This window comes from Erpetoichthys calabaricus, chromosome 7, assembly GCF_900747795.2.
Source record: "Erpetoichthys calabaricus chromosome 7, fErpCal1.3, whole genome shotgun sequence".
Taxonomy (NCBI): Eukaryota; Metazoa; Chordata; class Cladistia; order Polypteriformes; family Polypteridae; genus Erpetoichthys; species Erpetoichthys calabaricus.
In genome coordinates this window covers 144,566,340-144,586,020 of record NC_041400.2, presented here as the reverse complement: position 1 = coordinate 144,586,020, position 19,681 = coordinate 144,566,340, and the positions used below count along the sequence as shown (strand labels likewise).

Here is a 19,681-nt window from a genome sequence, read left to right as displayed (position 1 = left end):
AGGACAGTAATCTTAATGTGCATCTCAGGTAAATTTATGGAAGGAATTAAGAAAAAAAAAAAATAAAGTGACACTTGGAAAGTGCAGGAGTTTCACTGAATAGTCCGCATGCGTCCTGACAAAGGAGGTCCTGTTTTACTAACATGCTGGAATTCTATGAAAAACCAACAAAAGGATACAATCAAAGCAGTGCATATGTAATAATGGTTTTCAGAAAGCATTTGACAAGGTACTACATGAGAGGTTGAGCTTCAAACTAAAAGAAGTGGGAGTACGAGTGTAGTGTGTAGATGTTTTATGTTGCAAGAGTTACTTTAACATGAGTTCAACAGGAACACAGGGAAAGAGTTGGAAACTTGTTGAGGGTAAATTTCACATAAACATTTTTTCCCACACAGAGAATCAGACACATAAAAAAAAAAAAACGACCAAGGAGGATTTTAGGGCCCTTCACATCTAGACTTGATGTTATTTTGGAGGGAGAAGTGGATAGAATTGGTGAGCGTGGTTGGGCTGTATGGTCCGTTATCATCGAAATGTTTCTAATGTTTTAATGATGTTCATGGCATTAAAGGTTTCTGAGAATACATTAGAGAATCCGGGAAATACACTGGCTAGCTTCAAGAGATTCTTTTTTATCGTAACATACACAATTTAGTGAGTGGACACAACTAAATGCTAAATACGAAGTCAAGTGTTTGCAGTTAAACAGAGAGTTTCATGTCTGTAATGCAAATTTCAAACTAAAAGAACAAGATGCAACCAAAATTTGTAGTAGGTATACCTGAACAGATTCATACTTAAGCTTATATATTTATCAATCTGTTTGAAACTAGCTGTAATTCTTTTCTGCAACATTAGTAAAAATTTTCAGTTCAGTTAAATAGTACCATCTATATGATTTGCTGGCACACAGTACACAGCGTAAAAGGGTTTGGACTGAATGAGCCTTAATTTGCTGAGAATTTCAGCAGTTTTCCCACCATTAACAATACATTAATCATACTATGAGCAAGTGGAAGACTGTCAGCAAATGCAGTTTAGAAACAATTTTTAAATTTCAGAATAATTTTAAAAATAAGCCACACACAGCAATATGACAAACTACTAAAAATAATAAAATAATAAATCAAATGTCCATTACTCAAGCCATACTTAATAAAGAAGTTTATAGCACATAAATGTATCATGCATATGGACTGTATGCCATGTAAATTGTATCCAATTTGCAGTGCAAATTTCTGGAAAAATTGCATCTGCTTTTGCATCCTTCTCATGTAAAAACTGAACTTATTGTCCTATAGCTAATTAAATCAGTGGCTGATAGTTTGTAGATGACTTGTAAAATTAAAAAAAAAATTAGTAAAAAGGAAAAAATCTATGCATAGCACCAGATTAAAAATGACAATATTTTACAAACTTTGATGAAACAGGTTTTGAAAATGTTCCAAGTTTCAAAAGTATATGCATAAAGCATCTACTACCACTAGATGGTGGAAATGAGAGTAGTAAAGGAAAAAAAAAACATATATGCAATAACTTACCAAAATCTGTAATAAGATATACATTTTAAAATACTAATGTGGAATTCTTCCATTTAAAAAATATATGAAATAGCATAAATGTTGGACTACATCACAATTCAGCTAAATCAGAAATTAAAACTAACATTTTTAAGATTTCACCTGGTAGGGCATTCACATGAAAATTTCCCACAGAAGTCGGTAGTAGATAAACAAGAGAAATAAAAAATGCTGCAAAAGGTGAAGAGTACTTTTTGCATGACCAACTAGATGCCAAAATTTAAAAAAAAAAAAAAAAATTCATACTTTTTTTTTATCTATCTCTCTCTAGAATATATATATATATATTATATATATATATATATATATATATAAAATTCACTAAGCCGCTAGTGAGTAAATTCATGTTACGGAGTGAGGATTGCTCAGCTTTTCTCCATTTTGCAGCATAAACCTTTTTGTTTTTTAAAATATTCGCTGGATACTTCTCCAATAATTTTTTCTGACTTCTTAGCTTCCTCTGCAAAGACCTTGATGATATGCGCAACAGCAGAGGGGTAAACAAATATTCACCATAAAAACAGAATCTGGCTCTTAAATTTTTTGTTACACTTCTAATCGAATGGTTCAATGATAATTTTTTCCCTTTCTTTAGGATTGCTGCACCAACCTAGAAGCCACCTTGTTTCAAGTTTACATGCTATCATAAACAATAAGTAATGAATAAATAAAAATTAAAAAATAACACACACAAGCATATAAAAGGTACATTCTTTCCAGTGCTGGTTTCTGTCTTCCACCCACTACTGCTAGGATAGTTCAGTGTACACATGTAGATAAATACATGCTTGAATATAAATGCATTCATTGATGAATGGATTTTCTACAGCAACTGATGTTTATGCACAAAGGTGACAAAGTTGTCAGAAGTAACATATAAAAACATATATATAAAAAAACCTTAAAATAATCAACATTAAACAATTAAAGTTGTAACATATCATTGGTTTATTAATTTGCAAACCCTACAGTACAACAGCTGTCTAGTATACCATGTAAAACATCTGAGCAGGATCATAAGCAAAGCCCAGCAAACCAAACCTCCATGAAATATTCTCATCTTAGCAGATGCAGACCATAGCAGTAGCGGGGCCCATTCAAGGGGTAAGGACATTATCTCAAACTCCAAGAATGCAATGTGTCACATCAACAAAGGCAGAGTGTTGTTCTTTTCAGCTTGAGTCCACATATGTTAAGAAAAAACATCTAGGGTGCAAGGACTGTTACTGAAATGCACACAGAACCACATGCATGTAAACCTATCATTTAAAACCAAGAGTTTAATTACATGCAAGATTCCTCAATGGCTTCATTTGATCTCTCCCAAATATATTCTTCAAAGCAGTTCACAGAAGTAATTCAGCAGATTTAGATTTAATCAATAGAACCAAAGAGAACTATTAACCATTTTACATACAGAACACAAAGAAATACTAATTAAAACTCTACTTAAAAAAAAAAAAAATTAATTTTAAGAACTACTTAAAACCCACAAAATAGTAAAGGACATGAGTTTCTGCTATGTGTTTGTGTGTACACGTGTGTTTAGCTCACAAATATTAACACATAATTTTCTTTGACACAACCAAATTCTAAATCAACAAATGATGTTCAAAGTATTAATTTTACTTTTATGTATAGCATCAATAAAAACCACTGTATAATGTATTTCCAAGTAACAGTAATAATAATATACTGTGTCCAGGATTGCGTGGTATACTGGTATTGAAAAGGTATAGAAAAACCCAATTTCTGAAATAGGGATTTTGGTGCCAGAAATAAACAGTACCTTTCAAAGACCTTGTGCTCAATTCTTCATTCTTCCATTGTCCGACACACTGTAGACTCTGTGAAGGACACTTTCCTGTCCCTTTTGTTGCAATAGAGCGGTGTTTCTTAACTATAGGCCTCAAATGTTTGTGAGGAGTCAGAAGTTCATCCAAGTGTGAATTCTGCGCAGAGTGATATTCCTGATACTATTTAATCATACTTTTTTTTTTTTGCGGTAGTATGTGAAGCAACGCCATTAACACATCACAGAAAGCCTTTGTTTCAGTAGCACAAAATATGTTTTCCTCATGTGCCATCTCACAACCTATTAAACAGTCAGTCTGAGAAGACTCACAGCAGACACAACTAAGATGGAGATAAAGAGCAGGAACTGACAGGCAAGCTTGTGAAGTGACGCAACTGTGGCACTAAATTCAAATGTCAAAATGAAAACAGCCAGTGTGGGGCAAGGATGTGACAATTTACATGTGATGAGGTTATGAGGGGTGAGTGAATTGGGTGGGGGTGGGCATGTATAGTGCCGTGCCAGTGTGAAAGACGCTGGAATGATCACAGAGAATCAGAAGAAGAGGGACGCCTCACACCTGGACAAACTGGTGAGGAAGGCCGGCTCTATGGTAGACATGGAGCTGCACAGTTTGACATCCGTGGCAGAGCGACGGGCACTGAGCAGGCTCCTGTCAATCATGGAGAATCCACTGCATCCACTGAACAGTATCATCTCCAGACAGAGGAGCAGCTTCAGCGACAAACTGCTGTCACTGTCCTGCTCCACTGACAGATTGAGGAGACCGTTCCTCCCCCACACTATGCGATTCTTCAATTCCACTTGGGGGGGGGGTAAACGTTAACATTATACAAAGTTACTGTCTGTTATACCTGCATTTTTATCACTCTTTAATTTAATATTGTTTTTCATCAGTATGCTGCTACTGGAGTATGTGAATTTCCCCTTGGGATTAATAAAGTATCTATCTATTTATCTAGACATTCAGCAAGATATCAGGTAGTAGAGTTGAACATTTCCAACTTATGTTAAAAGTTTTCAGCAAGATTTATTCCATAACTCCTATTAAGTGCAAATAGTGGTTACATTTTTTTAGGGGTTATTTTGATTTTTTTTTTTGTTTGTTTTCTGCTCTGTTAATTAAACCATTTAATGGAACCCAGGGTATATTAAACTATTTACAGAGTTTTTTAGAAAAATGTATTGATAATGGTGGAGATCATTTTAAATATATTATTCAAATAAGCTGCATCATCTGATTTGTTTTTTTTTAACTACTTCATTCCTTATCTAGCGACCAAGTTAAATGATCTTCTATACTATACTTTCAAAAATCCCAATATCACTGTGCTGTCCCTCTGAAATTTCGACTTGTAGCAATATATTTCATTAATCTATCCCAGTTTTGAATGTAACGGTTTTAAATTCAAGCCTCAGGTGCTCCCTGTATAGAGCACGCATGTTCTTCCCGTGTGTACGCATGTTTAACCCAGGTGCTCTGGTGTCCTCTCACATTTTAAAGACATGTAGGTTAGTTGGACTGGCAATACTAAATTAGCTCTAGTTTGTGTTTCATATTTTAACCCCGAGATGGACTGGCACTCTGTTCAGAGGTTGTTCCTGCCTTGTGTCCTTTGATTGCTAACACCAGCTACACTGCAATCCTGATCGTAAGTCTGGATGGAGTATTGTTTTTACAATATGTTGTTTCCCACTTTTCACTTTCAGTAATACTCGTGTGATAAATATGCTAGAAAGGAAACAAAAATGTTTACTTTTTTATTAAATGACCATTTTTGATTTGACCCTTTATGACTCCACTATCATTATGATGAAAATCCTCTTCTTGCGTCCAAGTGCAGTATTCATTTTCTTATTGGGGTCCTCAGATTTAAAAAAAATTAAGAAACTCTACACTATGGAATTCAAAGGGGAACTGCTTCTTGTAGCAAGCCAGTGAGATGTGCTGTGCTGTAGAATCCCCTTAAACCACCCCCTCCTCTTCAAAGGGCTTTTGCCAACATCGAGAAGGCTCACATTTTTAAGGCTCATTTGTGGGGTTTTTGGGAACTATCTGCTATTTGCTTCAGTACCATTTCAGTACCAGAACTAAGTTCTGAAAGCTGGTATCAATACCGAAGATCAAAATATTTGGTCCAGTACATGGCCATAGTTACAAGTTACAATTATGTTAGATAATTGTTTGATGAAGATTAATATCTTAAAATGAGAGATCTAACAATGGTGTTTCTGTCTTCACACTACTAGCTATAATCAATAAGCTTATCACAAACAAGGGTTACATAAAACAATTTTCTATAAATTGAAACATTATACACATTTCAGTTAGCAGAGAATCAATTTTGTTGTTAACCCATGTCAGATATGCAAAATGCAAGTCTCCTAGTGATATTTGCTGTGGCAGTTTTCAGAGTAGCATGCAGGGACAGTATACTCACTGTGGTAACAAAAACACTCCCTGTCTACAAAATGACTGTTTTACTCATTTGGAGTGATGAGTCTGTGGGTGGTGTGAGAGTCAGACAGAAAAAACAGAAGAAAAAAAAATAAAATAAAAAAGCAAACATTTTTACCATCTGTACCAGATCACAGGCCACCACCCCCACCCCATCTTTCTGCAGATGTTAAAGCAACTTGACATCTAGATGGCTTGAACTAAATACTTTGCATTTCACCAAACATCAGTGAGTGCAAAAGGTTATAATTTAACACATTATGCAGTTATCAATAGCTAACTATGCGCAAAATAGCTTTATCCAGTAGTTTATACACATTCTTACATATACTGTATGCATAAAGGAGGGAAAAAAAGTCACATTTTTTCACATTGATACCTTGGTCTAAAAATTCATGAAGGAATGGTCAATGGTATAATAATGAGTATTTACTATAAGACTAGGATACCTAAACTGCTGTTAAAAAAAAATCTTTCTGTAGCGTGCTGCTGCATTAGTACAGTTCTTTCATAACACAGGAGATGGGAGAGTGGTGCAGTAGTTCAAACCATTGCCTCATATATCCAAGAGATTGTATTTAAACCTAAGTTTCATCACTGTCCGTGTGGAATGTGCATGAGTTTTTCTCTACGTACACTAGTTTTCATATTACATTAACTTTCATATTATATTAACTATATACTCTAAATTGGTTTGCTTTAAGTGAGTGAGTTTGGGCCTGTATCAATGTGTCCTCTGACTGGCACCATGTTCAATGTTACTTACTGTTAATGGCATTATATGTATTCTCCTCTCCCCTAGGGTATAGGCTTGATCCCATCTCAGGCTACCCATTCCTGCTTGTATATTCCCCTTATACACAGGGCCAGCCGTCACAATACTTTTTTTTATTTATTTATTTTTAAACACCAATGAGTCTATGCCCCGCAACAAACCAAAGGACATATTTTCAATGAAAGATTTCAAAGAATCCATATATAAAATTATTTAATTTGTAAAATGCATGCACTACAAGGAAACTCAGGCTACATAAGCAGTTTCAGTGTCTTATATAGCTAGATCAGGATATAAAAATTGAAGCTTCTATTAATACAATGAAGAAACAATATTTAATAGTTTTTCTGAGCTTATGCCACTTTCATTTTTGGACATCATTCTCTCTCTGTCATTATTACACACAAACATGTGAATGCATTTTATATGTTGTACTTTAAAATAAGTTTACACATTACGCATATCATTTAGTGAATACTGTTGTGTTTTACAGATACATATGACAAAATACAGGAATCTGTTAAATTTTCCAGTGAAACACCCAGCTCAACATATTTAAACAATCCTGCCTAACTACAGATTTCATGCCAATTTCAAGTTCCAATTTCTTAATTAAATGTTATGTAACACAGAGGGATCACTAGGGAGCAACTGTATAAATGGCATTTGTCTTTTCAGAGTACCACAGAAAGTGAATCTGCAAACCATTATTAATGGTTCTCATTTGATATGGCAAAGAAAGGATTTAGCCAGTTGCTGTTGCCACAGAAATTGTACCACTCTACAAGACTAGTGTTCAACAGCTGTATGCTGGAACACTGGATTTCCTTTCCATAGTAATGAAAAAAATTAGAAAGTTCCTCTACCAAAAAGGAAACACACTTCACAAGAATAATGAAATTAATGAACTAGGGAAACAGGAATTTAAGTCATTTCAAATCAAATTCTCCTAAAGTAAATGGAAAAAAGCCTAATTGTGTCTTTAGACACTTCCTCTTCCCAGGAATATATATGAAATGGCACTACTGAATACCTGTGTATTGCAACAATAAAAAAACTTTAGTGCTAGGTTTTTTTGTTAGGTCAGCAGGGTGGTACCAACTTGGCAAAGTGGCCAGCTTGACATCCATGATGATTAAAAGCTACAGCTCCTGTACACATTAAACATTACTTGAGACCATAACCTGTGCAATAATTCAAGCTCAAGTTTTATTTTTAACAAAATGTGGTGAATCATAGTGAACATGCTACACTGCATTAGACACTTTGGAATGTACCATTTCACAAATGCAAATCATTTTTAAATTTGAATTTCTCTACACACAACAAAATGTTAGTACATTTAGTTGTTAGTATTTCAAGTGTTCTAAATGATTCATCTTTTCTTAATTAATTAACAATTTACAATGAGACAAAAATAACAAAGTAGTCAACAAATAACCAAATAATTTGAATCAATGGCTTTTACTGCTTTCATGTCAGACTTAAAGAAAAATAGAAAAGAATGTTCCCCTTTTCGATCAAAATGAAGTAGCAGCACAAAAATATACACACAACCATAAAAAGATGTAATGTGCTCTGCTTACTTTTTTTAACCAGTGTTTTAATACTAATTTCTCATGAACTCAAAGTGTTACACTCTTAAAGCAGTCCTTTTGAAAGTTGTCCTATTGAAAAGCTGAAGTGCTATTAATGAGCATCAATGTTGCACAAGAGTGATTGCTATTTTTCTCTCAGAAGCAGTAGCTGCAGATGCTTTTAATTCACAGTCCACATTTTCAAAATATTCTATTGGAAAAACCTAATCTCTGGGAATCAGGGAAATATATGCCTGTATGCTGTCAAGATGATTGACATTTCAGGATTAAAAGCTCCTCTTAAATAGCAAAGGTGATTAGAGCTGCTGCATTATTAGCATTAAGTTGCCATTTTAAAGTCTTTTAGTCTTTACAATGCAGTTAAGAAAAGCATTCTTCTCTGACAAAACACTTTTTCTGCTGTCACACTTTACCTTTTTTTTACCAAAATAATTGGAAATGTCTTATTTTAGTTATTTCTACCTAGAGTAAGGCTTTTAAATTTTCTGAAAACATCCTATTTATTTACTTTCTCCATTTTTCTTAAGCCTGAATGTAACAATTCAATGTAACTATCTGTAATTATTAGCCACATACTACAAAATTCATGATGTTTTGGACAAACATTTTGGTGGATTGGGAATGGGCAGCCGAAATGTATACCTTAATGTTTTTAAACTGTTCATGCCCAGTATACTCCATGTGTTACTATGTTTGCGCTAAATGTCCACCAGCTGTAAACAGTATTTAAATTACTGAAGTAAAGCCCCCAACACAAAAAAATATAATAATTTTGAATCACTTTTTGATCTCATATCCAGTTTAGAAAGCCGGATATTGAAAAAAAATTTCAGATTCCTCTTGCATTATTTTCATGGAGCTGTTTATATTGTAGTATACTGGTTAATCTTTTGTTGCATATAGTGGTTAAATCCTTTAGTGCCTAGATGTGGTGCTATAGATTTATTCTCAGTGCTGTGAATTGTGCATCTCACATGATGAAATAGTAATAGGGGGTGTTGGAGGAGGCCATGAGAACTTCACTCTTGAATAGACACAACGCTTACATGGGAGCTGGTGTTATTACATGTTGCAAATTAAATAGCTATTACTTAAGATGTTTTTTCCTTCTTTTTTGCATTATTAGCAAGCTCTATCATACAGAAGTGTTCCAGAGAAGGCAACAGTAAGCCATAATGGATAATGAGAAAATGAAGTCTTTTTATATTAGAAAATTGACCGCTAAAGGATTTTTATAGTTAAAACATCAAACAAAAAATGTATTTAAAAACAAGGGTTACCATATCCGCCCAGCAGTATTTTAACATACCCATGAGGATACAATCTTAATCATCATAAGAGAAGCTATAAATAAAAACTCTATCTTTCGCTACTTGGGCATGGAGCTTTATTAATAGCAGATTCACCCTCTACCTGCACTTTCCATTTGCAACATCCATCCATCCATCCATTTTCCAACCAGCTGAATCCGCACACAGGGTCACGGGGGTCTGCTGGAGCCAATCCCAGCCAACACAGGGCACAAGGCAGGAACCAATCCCAGACAGGGTGCCAACCCACCGCAGGACACACACAAACACACCCACACACCAAGCACACACTAGGGCCAATTTAGAATCGCCAATCCACCTAACCTGCATGTCTTTGGACTGTGGGAGGAAACCAGAGCACCCGGAGGAAACCCACGCAGACACGGGGAGAACATGCAAACTCCACGCAGGGAGGACCCGGGAAGCGAACCCAGGTCCCCCAACTGCGAGGCAGCAGCGCTACCCACTGCGCCACCGTGCCGCCCCATTTGCAACATATGTAATCTAATTCATCCACATATTTGTATTAAAAGAGCAGCTTGTAAATATGTAGGTATTTTTTAGCATTTACTTCCATTACACAACATCAAATAAAAAAAAAAGTCCTGGTTAAACACTCAAACAAAATTAGATGCTTTAAAATAAAGATACACTACACTTATCTGTATAATTTTACAGTGTACTTACTAGGATTTCAAATTAAATGTTGCAGTATTAAAAAAAAAAAAAAAATCACACTTCTTACATTTACCAATACAACTAATAATTACTGATCTGTGATTTAAACTAATCAATATAAACTATGCATTTTAAATTAAATTGAGAGAGTGCTTATTAATAAAGCAACATAGACTGCATCAAATGACACACATGTCTATGTAACAGAGAGCCTTAAATATGAGCAGCTGGACCTCATGAAAAGCTTTTACTGAAAATATAACAAAAACATGTTATATTTTAACCCAAAACATAATTTAGATGAAGAAAAAAATTAAGTAAAAAAAAAGATTTAAACTTCAACACCACTGCACCAATAACTCCATAGTTCTGAAGAAAACAAGCTCACAAAGTTAAAAATTCAAAATAAAAAAAAGTAACTTGGCAAACTACCAATTTAGGTCATTGCTTCCTTTTGAAAAATGTTCAAAGTAAATATAATTTTATTTAATAAAGAATCAATGTTTGTGGGAATATTGTGAAATTTCATCCATTTTCAAAGCTATATTTCTTCCTGGCACAAAGGAGTGAAGCAACAGGAGATGAAGTTTAGTTTTGGCTTACTCAGACACAACAGAGGAATAGATCACATTGCTTTTCAATTGTTTAAATTTTCCGCAGTGGTCAATAAATTTGTTGAATTTCCATCCATGTATGTTAAGAAACGGCAACCATTACAATCAAACATAAATCTGATGAGCTACTCTAAAATTATACTGAATTTTACATTAAAACCAAAACTTCTAGAAGCATAGTTTAAGATGGAGGAGTACCTACCAGAAGATGGCACTAAAGTAATCCAAATTAATCCTTGCACATCAGTAAACGTGTATAGCCTATATTTAATAGTCAGCCACAATTAAAGCCAACCCTGCTAAACTTAATTTTATGGTACGGTTATGTTTGAATCGACTGCAAGTGCAGATTAGAGAATGCCCACTGATTAGTAAATGATCTATATTTAAAAAGTCAAAAGGTGTAACTTAACAAAAATTTTAGAACCTCATAATCAGTAACAGTCCAAATTATTAAGACTAAAACTGTAAATGCAGTGATCCATATTACCCATGAGAACTGCAACAAGGAGAAATGCACATGCAAAGAAACTTCAAATACCAAATATGAAACCATCCAATCAGACCCAAACATACTATACTGCTATTTTTACATTTCATAATTTTATTCTACAGCAGGAAAATTAAAATAAAACCTAGAAATGTGTAAGCTTAATCCCACTTATAAATTCTAAATTTATTATGTATCTTTAAATAAAAATTACTGTTATTTTACAGAGGGAGAGATTAAAAATTTGTAACAGGGTTACATTTATTTTAGAAACGGCATAGTAATCATTTCCTGAAAATTTAGAAAGAAAAAAAAAAAAAGCACAATCAAGCCGCTTGCCTTTTCACTCATTCCGCCAATTAAAAAACATTTGACTCAAACTACAATGCCGCTACAATGATGACGAGAAGTTCAAATCCACTAAAAAGGTATGCACATTGCTCCTGACATTTTAAGCATACTCCCAACACATTCCATTTTTTTCAGCTCTGTTGACAGAGTATTATTTAAAGTTTTATCGTACTCCTGTTCCAATATGCCCTGTCGCTCAACCCAGAACATTATTGCTTCAGTAACAATTTACTCTGGGGCACTATAACCATGTAAAATGACAAAGCTTCCAAAGCCAAAATGATTAGAGCATTTTGGAAACCAGTCTTTCTTCACAGAACTAACATTTGTTAGATTCTGCCATTTTTAATTTACAGAGATACTCCTTTTTATACTTCACGAAAATGTTATGCTTGCATGTTGTACTATTATAGCTAGTGCTAGGCAAGTATGTTAAATCAGCTGGTCATGATTATATATATATATCCATCCATCCATCCATTGTCTCCCGCTTATCCGAGGTCGGGTCGCGGGGGCAGCAGCTTGAGCAGAGATGCCCAGACTTCCCTCTCCCCGGCCACTTCTTCTAGCTCTTCCGGGAGAATCCCAAGGCGTTCCCAGGCCAGTCGAGAGACATAGTCCCTCCAGCGTGTCCTGGGTCTTCCCCGGGGCCTCCTCCCGGTTAGACGTGCCCGGAACACCTCACCAGGGAGGCGTCCAGGAGGCATCCTGATCAGATGCCCAAGCCACCTCATCTGACTCCTCTCGATGAGGAGGAGCAGCGGCTCTACTCTGAGCACCTCCCGGATGACTGAGCTTCTCACCCTATCTTTAAGGGAAAGCCCAGACACCCTGCGGAGGAAACTCATTTCAGCCGCTTGTATTCGCGATCTCGTTCTTTCGGTCACTACCCATAGCTCATGACCATAGGTGAGGGTAGGAACATAGATCGACTGGTAAATTGAGAGCTTCGCCTTGCGGCTCAGCTCCTTTTTCACCACGACCGACCGATGCAGCGCCCGCATTACTGCGGATGCCGCACCGATCCGCTATATATTGCCTTGGATTCTTGTATGTCTAAGCATTATCCTCCGATAATGGCTCCTGGCGGGAGCTGAAAGCTCAGGAATAAAAACTACTTTATGATACGTGATTCATCTTCTCCCTTTGTGGATCTCCAGCTGCAAATATGAAAACCGTATCACAGACCTTCGCTTCCATATATATACATATATATATATATATATATACATATACATATATATACATATATATATACATATACATATATATACACATATATATATACATATACATATATATACACATATATATATACATATACATATACATACACATATATATATACATATACATATACATATACATATATATACACATATATATATACATATACATATATATATATATATATATATATATATATATATATATATATATATATATATATATATATATACACACACATACATATACATACATACATACATATACATACATACATATATATATATATATATATATATATATATATATATATATATACATACATATATATATATATACACATACATATATATATATACATATATATATATATACATACATATATATATATATACACATACATATATACACATACATATATATATATATACACATACATATATATATATATACACATACATATATATATATATACACATACATATATATATATATACACATACATATATATATATATACACATACATATATATATATATATATATATATATATATATATATATATATATATATATATATATATATATACACACATACATATATATATATACACATACATATATATATATATATATACACATATATATATATATATGTATGTGTATATATATATATGTATGTGTATATATATATATGTATATATATATATATATATATATATATATATATATATATATATATATATATATATATATATATATATATATATATATATATATATAAAAAAGAAGGTGCCATAATATTATAGGGTGAAGGATAAACTGTACAGGCATAGCATGGTGCAGGATTTGAAATGGTCTGCAAAATAATACATAAACAAAACAGAACTTCTGTATTTTCAAATACTGTAAAATTTTTAACCAATTTATTACATACATCACTGAATGGTGAAACTTGGCCTCTCTTTCCAGCTATAGAACAAGCAAGAATTCTGCAGAAACCAGCTAACTGAGACAGCAATGGACATTCAAGCCAATTTCTACATTGCAATGACATATAAGTACATGTTTAAGTTTGTACCATTTTCAGCTTTTCAACCTACAATAACAATATACTCTGGAAAATATTTTAAAACGTTAAGAATGAAAAACAAACTACTAAATCCTAAAAATTAAAGAGCTTACATTTAAAAGTTGTTTTGAATGTAATTGGTACAATTTATTAATGCACAAAACCTACAAACAATTGGCATTAAAAAAGGCATTTACTGAAATCGCTATTTTCATTGCTAATATTAATAACGAAGAATGAAGATAAGCAAAACAGACTAATAGATTGTTACCTTGCTCAGAGTCTGAATCAGCTTTTCCTGCTCCAGGTGCAACAGGCAAGGGTCGTGGAGGTCGTGGTTTTGGAGTTGGAGGAGATATCCTCTTCTTACCCAAGAATTCAACGTATGTTCCAGGGAACTCTCCTTTTTCTTGAGTCATTTCGTTTAAACCACTTAGCCAGCCCATTTCATCGGGCCTTTCTTCAAATCCATCACAATATCCAAGAGCCAGCAAAGTGCCCTTACTAACAAGTAAAATGTCTCCAACATGCAAATCAATATCATCCTTTGCCTCCTTTTTGTAGTCATAGAGCGCTCTGTACTGGTATCCCTCTGCACTCATTTTGAAAGCTTTTTCGAAGAAGCTGGAACAAAATTTTAATATAGAAAAAAGAATAACTCCGTCTTCAAACCTTCCAGTATTGCATCATAGATAAACACAAGTGTTTCAGTGAAACAGGGCAGTTTTTGTAAAGGATGCTGAAACCAGAAAAAAAATAAAAAGAGAGTCAACTATTCAAAATGATCTTTTTGAAAAGGCTGCTGGGCACCTTTTTGGTTTGAACTAGTAAATTCTATATCCCATTAAACCATCACAATGCAGACTGATTTTGAAGATCTGCAATCTCCTGAATCTTCATTGTGCCCATCTATCAAATACTTTCTGCTGTGGATGTCTTTTTGCACACCTGACCTAGAAAACACAGAAGAATTATTTGTTATATGAATAGTAAATATATAATATCCCACAGAAAAACACTGTTTCCAATTATTGAGAAAGAGCTGATCTATCCTTCCTCATTGCATTTTGCTCTTCTCTTTCAGTGCTTTATCATATACATTCTGTGTGCAGACATACACAATTTACAGTCTGAATTTTACAGATAAAATATACACACACCCATATAAAAAAATCAGAAAGTTTCCATGATAGTATGATTTTCTTCTAAATAAAAATAAACCTGGGTAGCCTGATGGCATGGTGGTCAACACAGCAACCTCACTGATACAGATTCCTAAAACTGAATCCCACAATCTGCTCATTTGAATTGCATGGGCTGCTCATGTCTACATGGGGTTTCTTCCCACATCTCAAAAGTGGTGATTGTTAGGCTAATTTGTGACTCTAAATTAACACCAGAGTGAGTATAGATATGTGTACACCTGGCAACCTGCCCAGGGTTGTTTCCCCACTTTGCACCCAGGACTGCCAGGATTGGCTCTAGAAATGCAAGTTATCTTTAATTGGATTAAGTTGGTCTGAATTAAAATAACAATGAATGACAATAAACTTCCACAACCTGTCTTGTGATTGCATGACCTTCTTTATATCCTTGTGGGCTCCATCCAGATGATCCGCTTACCTCACACAGTTTAATTGTACATAAAGGGTAGGTGACCTGGCATTGCTAATTTGTGTGTGTTCGACCTACAATGTTGTGGCATTCTGTCCAGGTGTTGTTCCTTCCTTGTGCCTGATTGCTAAGACAGCCCCCAGCTGCTACGTGACACTCCTCTTGATAAGTGGGTTAAGAAGATAGATGGATGGATAGATAAATTTCATAGTTCACCGTATGTGTTCAGGATGAAGCAATTGATTTGATTTACAGCTCTAAATTTGGACAGTTGTGAAATGCTTATGGATATTACAGATACATTTTTTCCCAGGAATCTAGGTTTGCCAAACAGCTCAAAGACACACCTTTAAGTTATCTGGCTTCTATTTTTTGCTCCTAGTCATCCATTTTTGTGTACAACTCACTGCTGAAGGGCAGCCTCAGACTCTGGCTATATGTGACTTTGACCAAACAATTGTGAGTAACATGCATATAAGGCATGCAGCAGATAGAGTCAACTTTTCTCCCCATAGGTACAACCTTCCATCCTCTTGACTCATGCTCTGCTCCTCTTTTTAGACTAACTGCTTTTACTCTGCAATACTCCACAAAAACAGTGAACAATGCTATCAATAAGTTTATACATCCAAGTGTACTAACTTCATTCGCATAGTGGTAGTGCTGTTATCTTGCAGTAAGGAAATGAAGGTTTGTGCACCAGGTGTTCTCTTTGTGGAGTTTGCATGGTCTTCCCATGTCCACAAAGGTTTTCTGTGGGTACTGTGCTTTGTTCACATAGACCAAAGCACATGAAGGTTAGGTGATGGTGATCTGGTGTTGCTAAATTGTCCTGTGTGTCTGTCTGTCTTTGTGCGTGAATGCGTGCGCGCATGCACAAACACACACTCCCCCGCGATGGGCTGGCGCCCTGACCAGGGATTGTTCTGCCTTGTGCCCAAAGGTAGCTGGCAAATGCTCCAGCTTCCCCATAACCCTGTCCTGAATAAGCAGATTCAAGAACTGGATGGATGTTTTGATCAGTATATCAAAAAATAACACTTTAAATCCCCAGGATAAGCAAAAACAAAAGTTGAGATTTTTAACCTTACCATTTTATGATGCATGGGTCTTGTTTAACAACAAAATAAAACTGAAAACGTTTAAAGGTACATTCCCCTAACCAAGAATGCAGAAAATATACTAAAATTAAATTTGAAAATGAAATGTTTCAAAACCATGCACTTAAAATAAAAAAGTAGATGTCTGTCATTGATTACGATAATTATTTTTAATTGAAGTTTAGCCTGTGGCCTTTTATTATTAACATAATCCTTCTTAGAAAACAAGAATTAGAACTGCTCTAGCCATGAAATTCTAATTCTAAATGACTCCATGTGTAAGAAATGATGAAACCCTTAATCTAATCCTGCCCCCAATACCCAACAGCGTCACACTAACCTCTGCCCTCTTTGCTGTCCTAATTTCACAGTCTCAGTGGTTCAAACCCAGAACATGATGATGAGAGAAACTAATAAGACACTTCAAAAAGCGGAGAAACTCAAAAATAAAACATGCCACCACTCAAACTCTAATGTTCTACTGTAGACATTTTCTAGACAACTTTAACCATTAAATCACTCCTGCAGAACAACTTACAGATTTGCTACCTTGGCTTGTGCCCTGTTCTGCAAGGCCAGGCTCTGGCCATCCACAGTCCTAAACTGGTTGAGAAATGCATTGGTGAATCAAGCACAAGCTAAAGTTACAAATTAATAATTACAACTTCTGATTAAAGAATGCAGTATAAAACCACGATGAACAAACAAGGTTGACAAAAATTGTGGACTCTTTTCTCAGAATTGTACCAGCAAGAACTGCACACACACACACAATTAGTTTAAACCATACACCAATTTGCTCACTTGGTCCCCTTTTGACGCAGCCAGAATGCTGCTAATCTTAACATAAACATACCTCAGTGCAACATAATACATAACTTAAGTTGAAATATGGGGGAAAAAGGTTTTGCCTTATGCTCCAAAAATGAATTTTGCACAAATGTCAAATAAAATTGACAGTTTAAAACTGCAGTTAAGCACAAATTATTTTACTTACTTTTTATAGATTTGTCTGGTTTTATCCCAGCAATTTTAAATGTCTAGACAAAAACTGTATTAAATCAAAATTGAAGCACACTGCCTGCCAACGCCGAGGGGCATTTTTGATGTTTTCCTAACAACTAACTCAACCTGGGAAATGTTAGGAACTTGTGTTAGGAAAAAGTAAATGCTTCTTTAAACGGTGCTGAAGATCGCAGGTAGAAAAGCAGTACATATGGTGAGTGCTGAAAAGGGGGAACTACAATCAATGCTGAATAAACATCTAAAAACCAACACACGACTGGATGTATAACACTGGTAATAACTATATATTCTTGTTTCAGGAGATGAAAAAAAAATACTGCAAAAATATGCAAGATGAGATTAAACGTACAACTGAAGATCTTTACTACTTCATGGCAATTGATTATGTTCTAAAATCAGCCCAATTTTCTGTTCCTTAAAACCTTATCTTAACTTCCTCTTCTGCATGAAACGGACTTCCTCTTAGCTATCAGGCAAGGTTAGAAAATTTAATAAAATAGGGACTGGTGCACTAACAAAAAAACTTTCTCGATTATTATGAGAATGCACTCTACACTTGGGCAAAGCCGCCCTAAGGCATTTTAAGGATGAATAAAATGATACACCTACACAATTCGATAATCAAGTTACAAACATTCCTGGTTGCTAATGTACGGACATCAGAACTGGTCTGGACTGTCCCGCATAATACATTGCCTGCACTACTCCTCATTTTCGGCTGGCAGACTTGCAGCAACTTGAGCTCTCACGCAGTCTTTAATTTGCTCCTCCAGCCTACTGGCTAAACTGACTACTATGGTTGCATCCATACTGACCTAATCAGTTCGATCAACTTAAACCCAAAGTGGGAGAAAAAGAACCGTTTTGCACTTTAGCTTCCAGTACCTTCTATACGCGTCAAAATTCTAGATCAGCACATCGAACTTAAAATCCCTGTCAACAGAACCACTCTACCGCAGTTCGGATTTCTTGTTTCACAATGTTTCTACCCACAACCCTGCCTATGTGAACAATATTTCGAAAAATAAATTATGGTTTCAAAACAGTCAACTAAAGACCTCGAGGTGCAAACAGATTACTGCTGACCGTAAGCCCAGTCGAGACAATGGACTGGAGGCACCGTATGGGTAGGAGACGTGCAGAAAGCGTAACACGAAACAACTGTTGCTGACAAATAGCACAAGCACAAAGGTTCATCCGTCGTATTTATAAAAAACTAATTAAAAAAATAAACAAGAATAAAGGATTAAGACGCTTTTGCACGCAAGTAAAGCCACCACTACGGGCCCCGTGCTTCACATGGGCAAAAAGAAACGCACCAGGGTGCCACTCACTTACAGCAGTTGGAGGCTGACAACCACCGGAATGCCACAGTCCTCGACTTCTCTCCTTTCCTTCCCGTTGTTATAGAACACTGCAGCTATTCCAACTTTGAGCTCCACCTCTTACACCCTCCAAAAATTTTTTTTAAATCAGATTTCGGTCACCTCCAATACAAGGAGAAATCCAGACACACCGGCGTGAATCGGTCTTCTTTCCTTTTTGGCTTTTTGTACCACCGTGAAGCAAAAGCTGTAGGACAGGGCACACGTCTACACGAGGCTTTCTTTGTGCTCGCTGGTACGCCTCACGACTAAATCCGCCCAGCTAGACAGTCAGCGACTTCGCCAAGGCGAAGCCGTCAGTCATAGCAGCGTCACACACACAGCGCCCCTCTCCTTCCGCGTGGGAATCTGGGACGCACTCACCAGACGCGTAGCAAGCCCGGCCTCTCGCCTGTTATGCAACTAGACAGGAGGAGCGCGCTCATGGTTGTGCTGTCTTTGCGGTAATGCAGGTATCGCCCCTCCGTGAAGAAGAAAAAAATATGAATTCTATCACAAACAAGCAAAACTTACAATTCCATAAGAACGATCGGCCTCTATTACTAAAATCAACACACAACGTTTTAATGACGCTGCGGAAAAATT

General features: G+C 35.5%; 1 protein-coding gene across 3 annotated transcripts in view; it reads right to left on the bottom strand.

Moving 5' to 3' along the window:
* pik3r1 (phosphoinositide-3-kinase, regulatory subunit 1 (alpha)) overlaps positions 1 to 19,402 on the bottom strand; it is a 54,290-nt gene extending 34,888 nt beyond the window's left edge. The window contains exons 1-2 of one of the 3 annotated variants that reach the window (XM_051929694.1): positions 19,046 to 19,402; positions 14,243 to 14,919 (exon numbers count right to left, since the gene is read on the bottom strand). In XM_051929694.1, coding sequence (XP_051785654.1) covers positions 14,243 to 14,573 — 331 coding nt within the window. In that variant the 5' untranslated portion in view covers positions 14,574 to 14,919; positions 19,046 to 19,402. Of the gene's footprint in view, positions 1 to 14,242; positions 14,925 to 19,045 lie in introns of all 3 variants that reach the window. The other 2 variants (XM_028805496.2, XM_028805497.2) reach the window with 2 other exon arrangements.
* Positions 19,403 to 19,681: the final 279 nt, after the last annotated feature.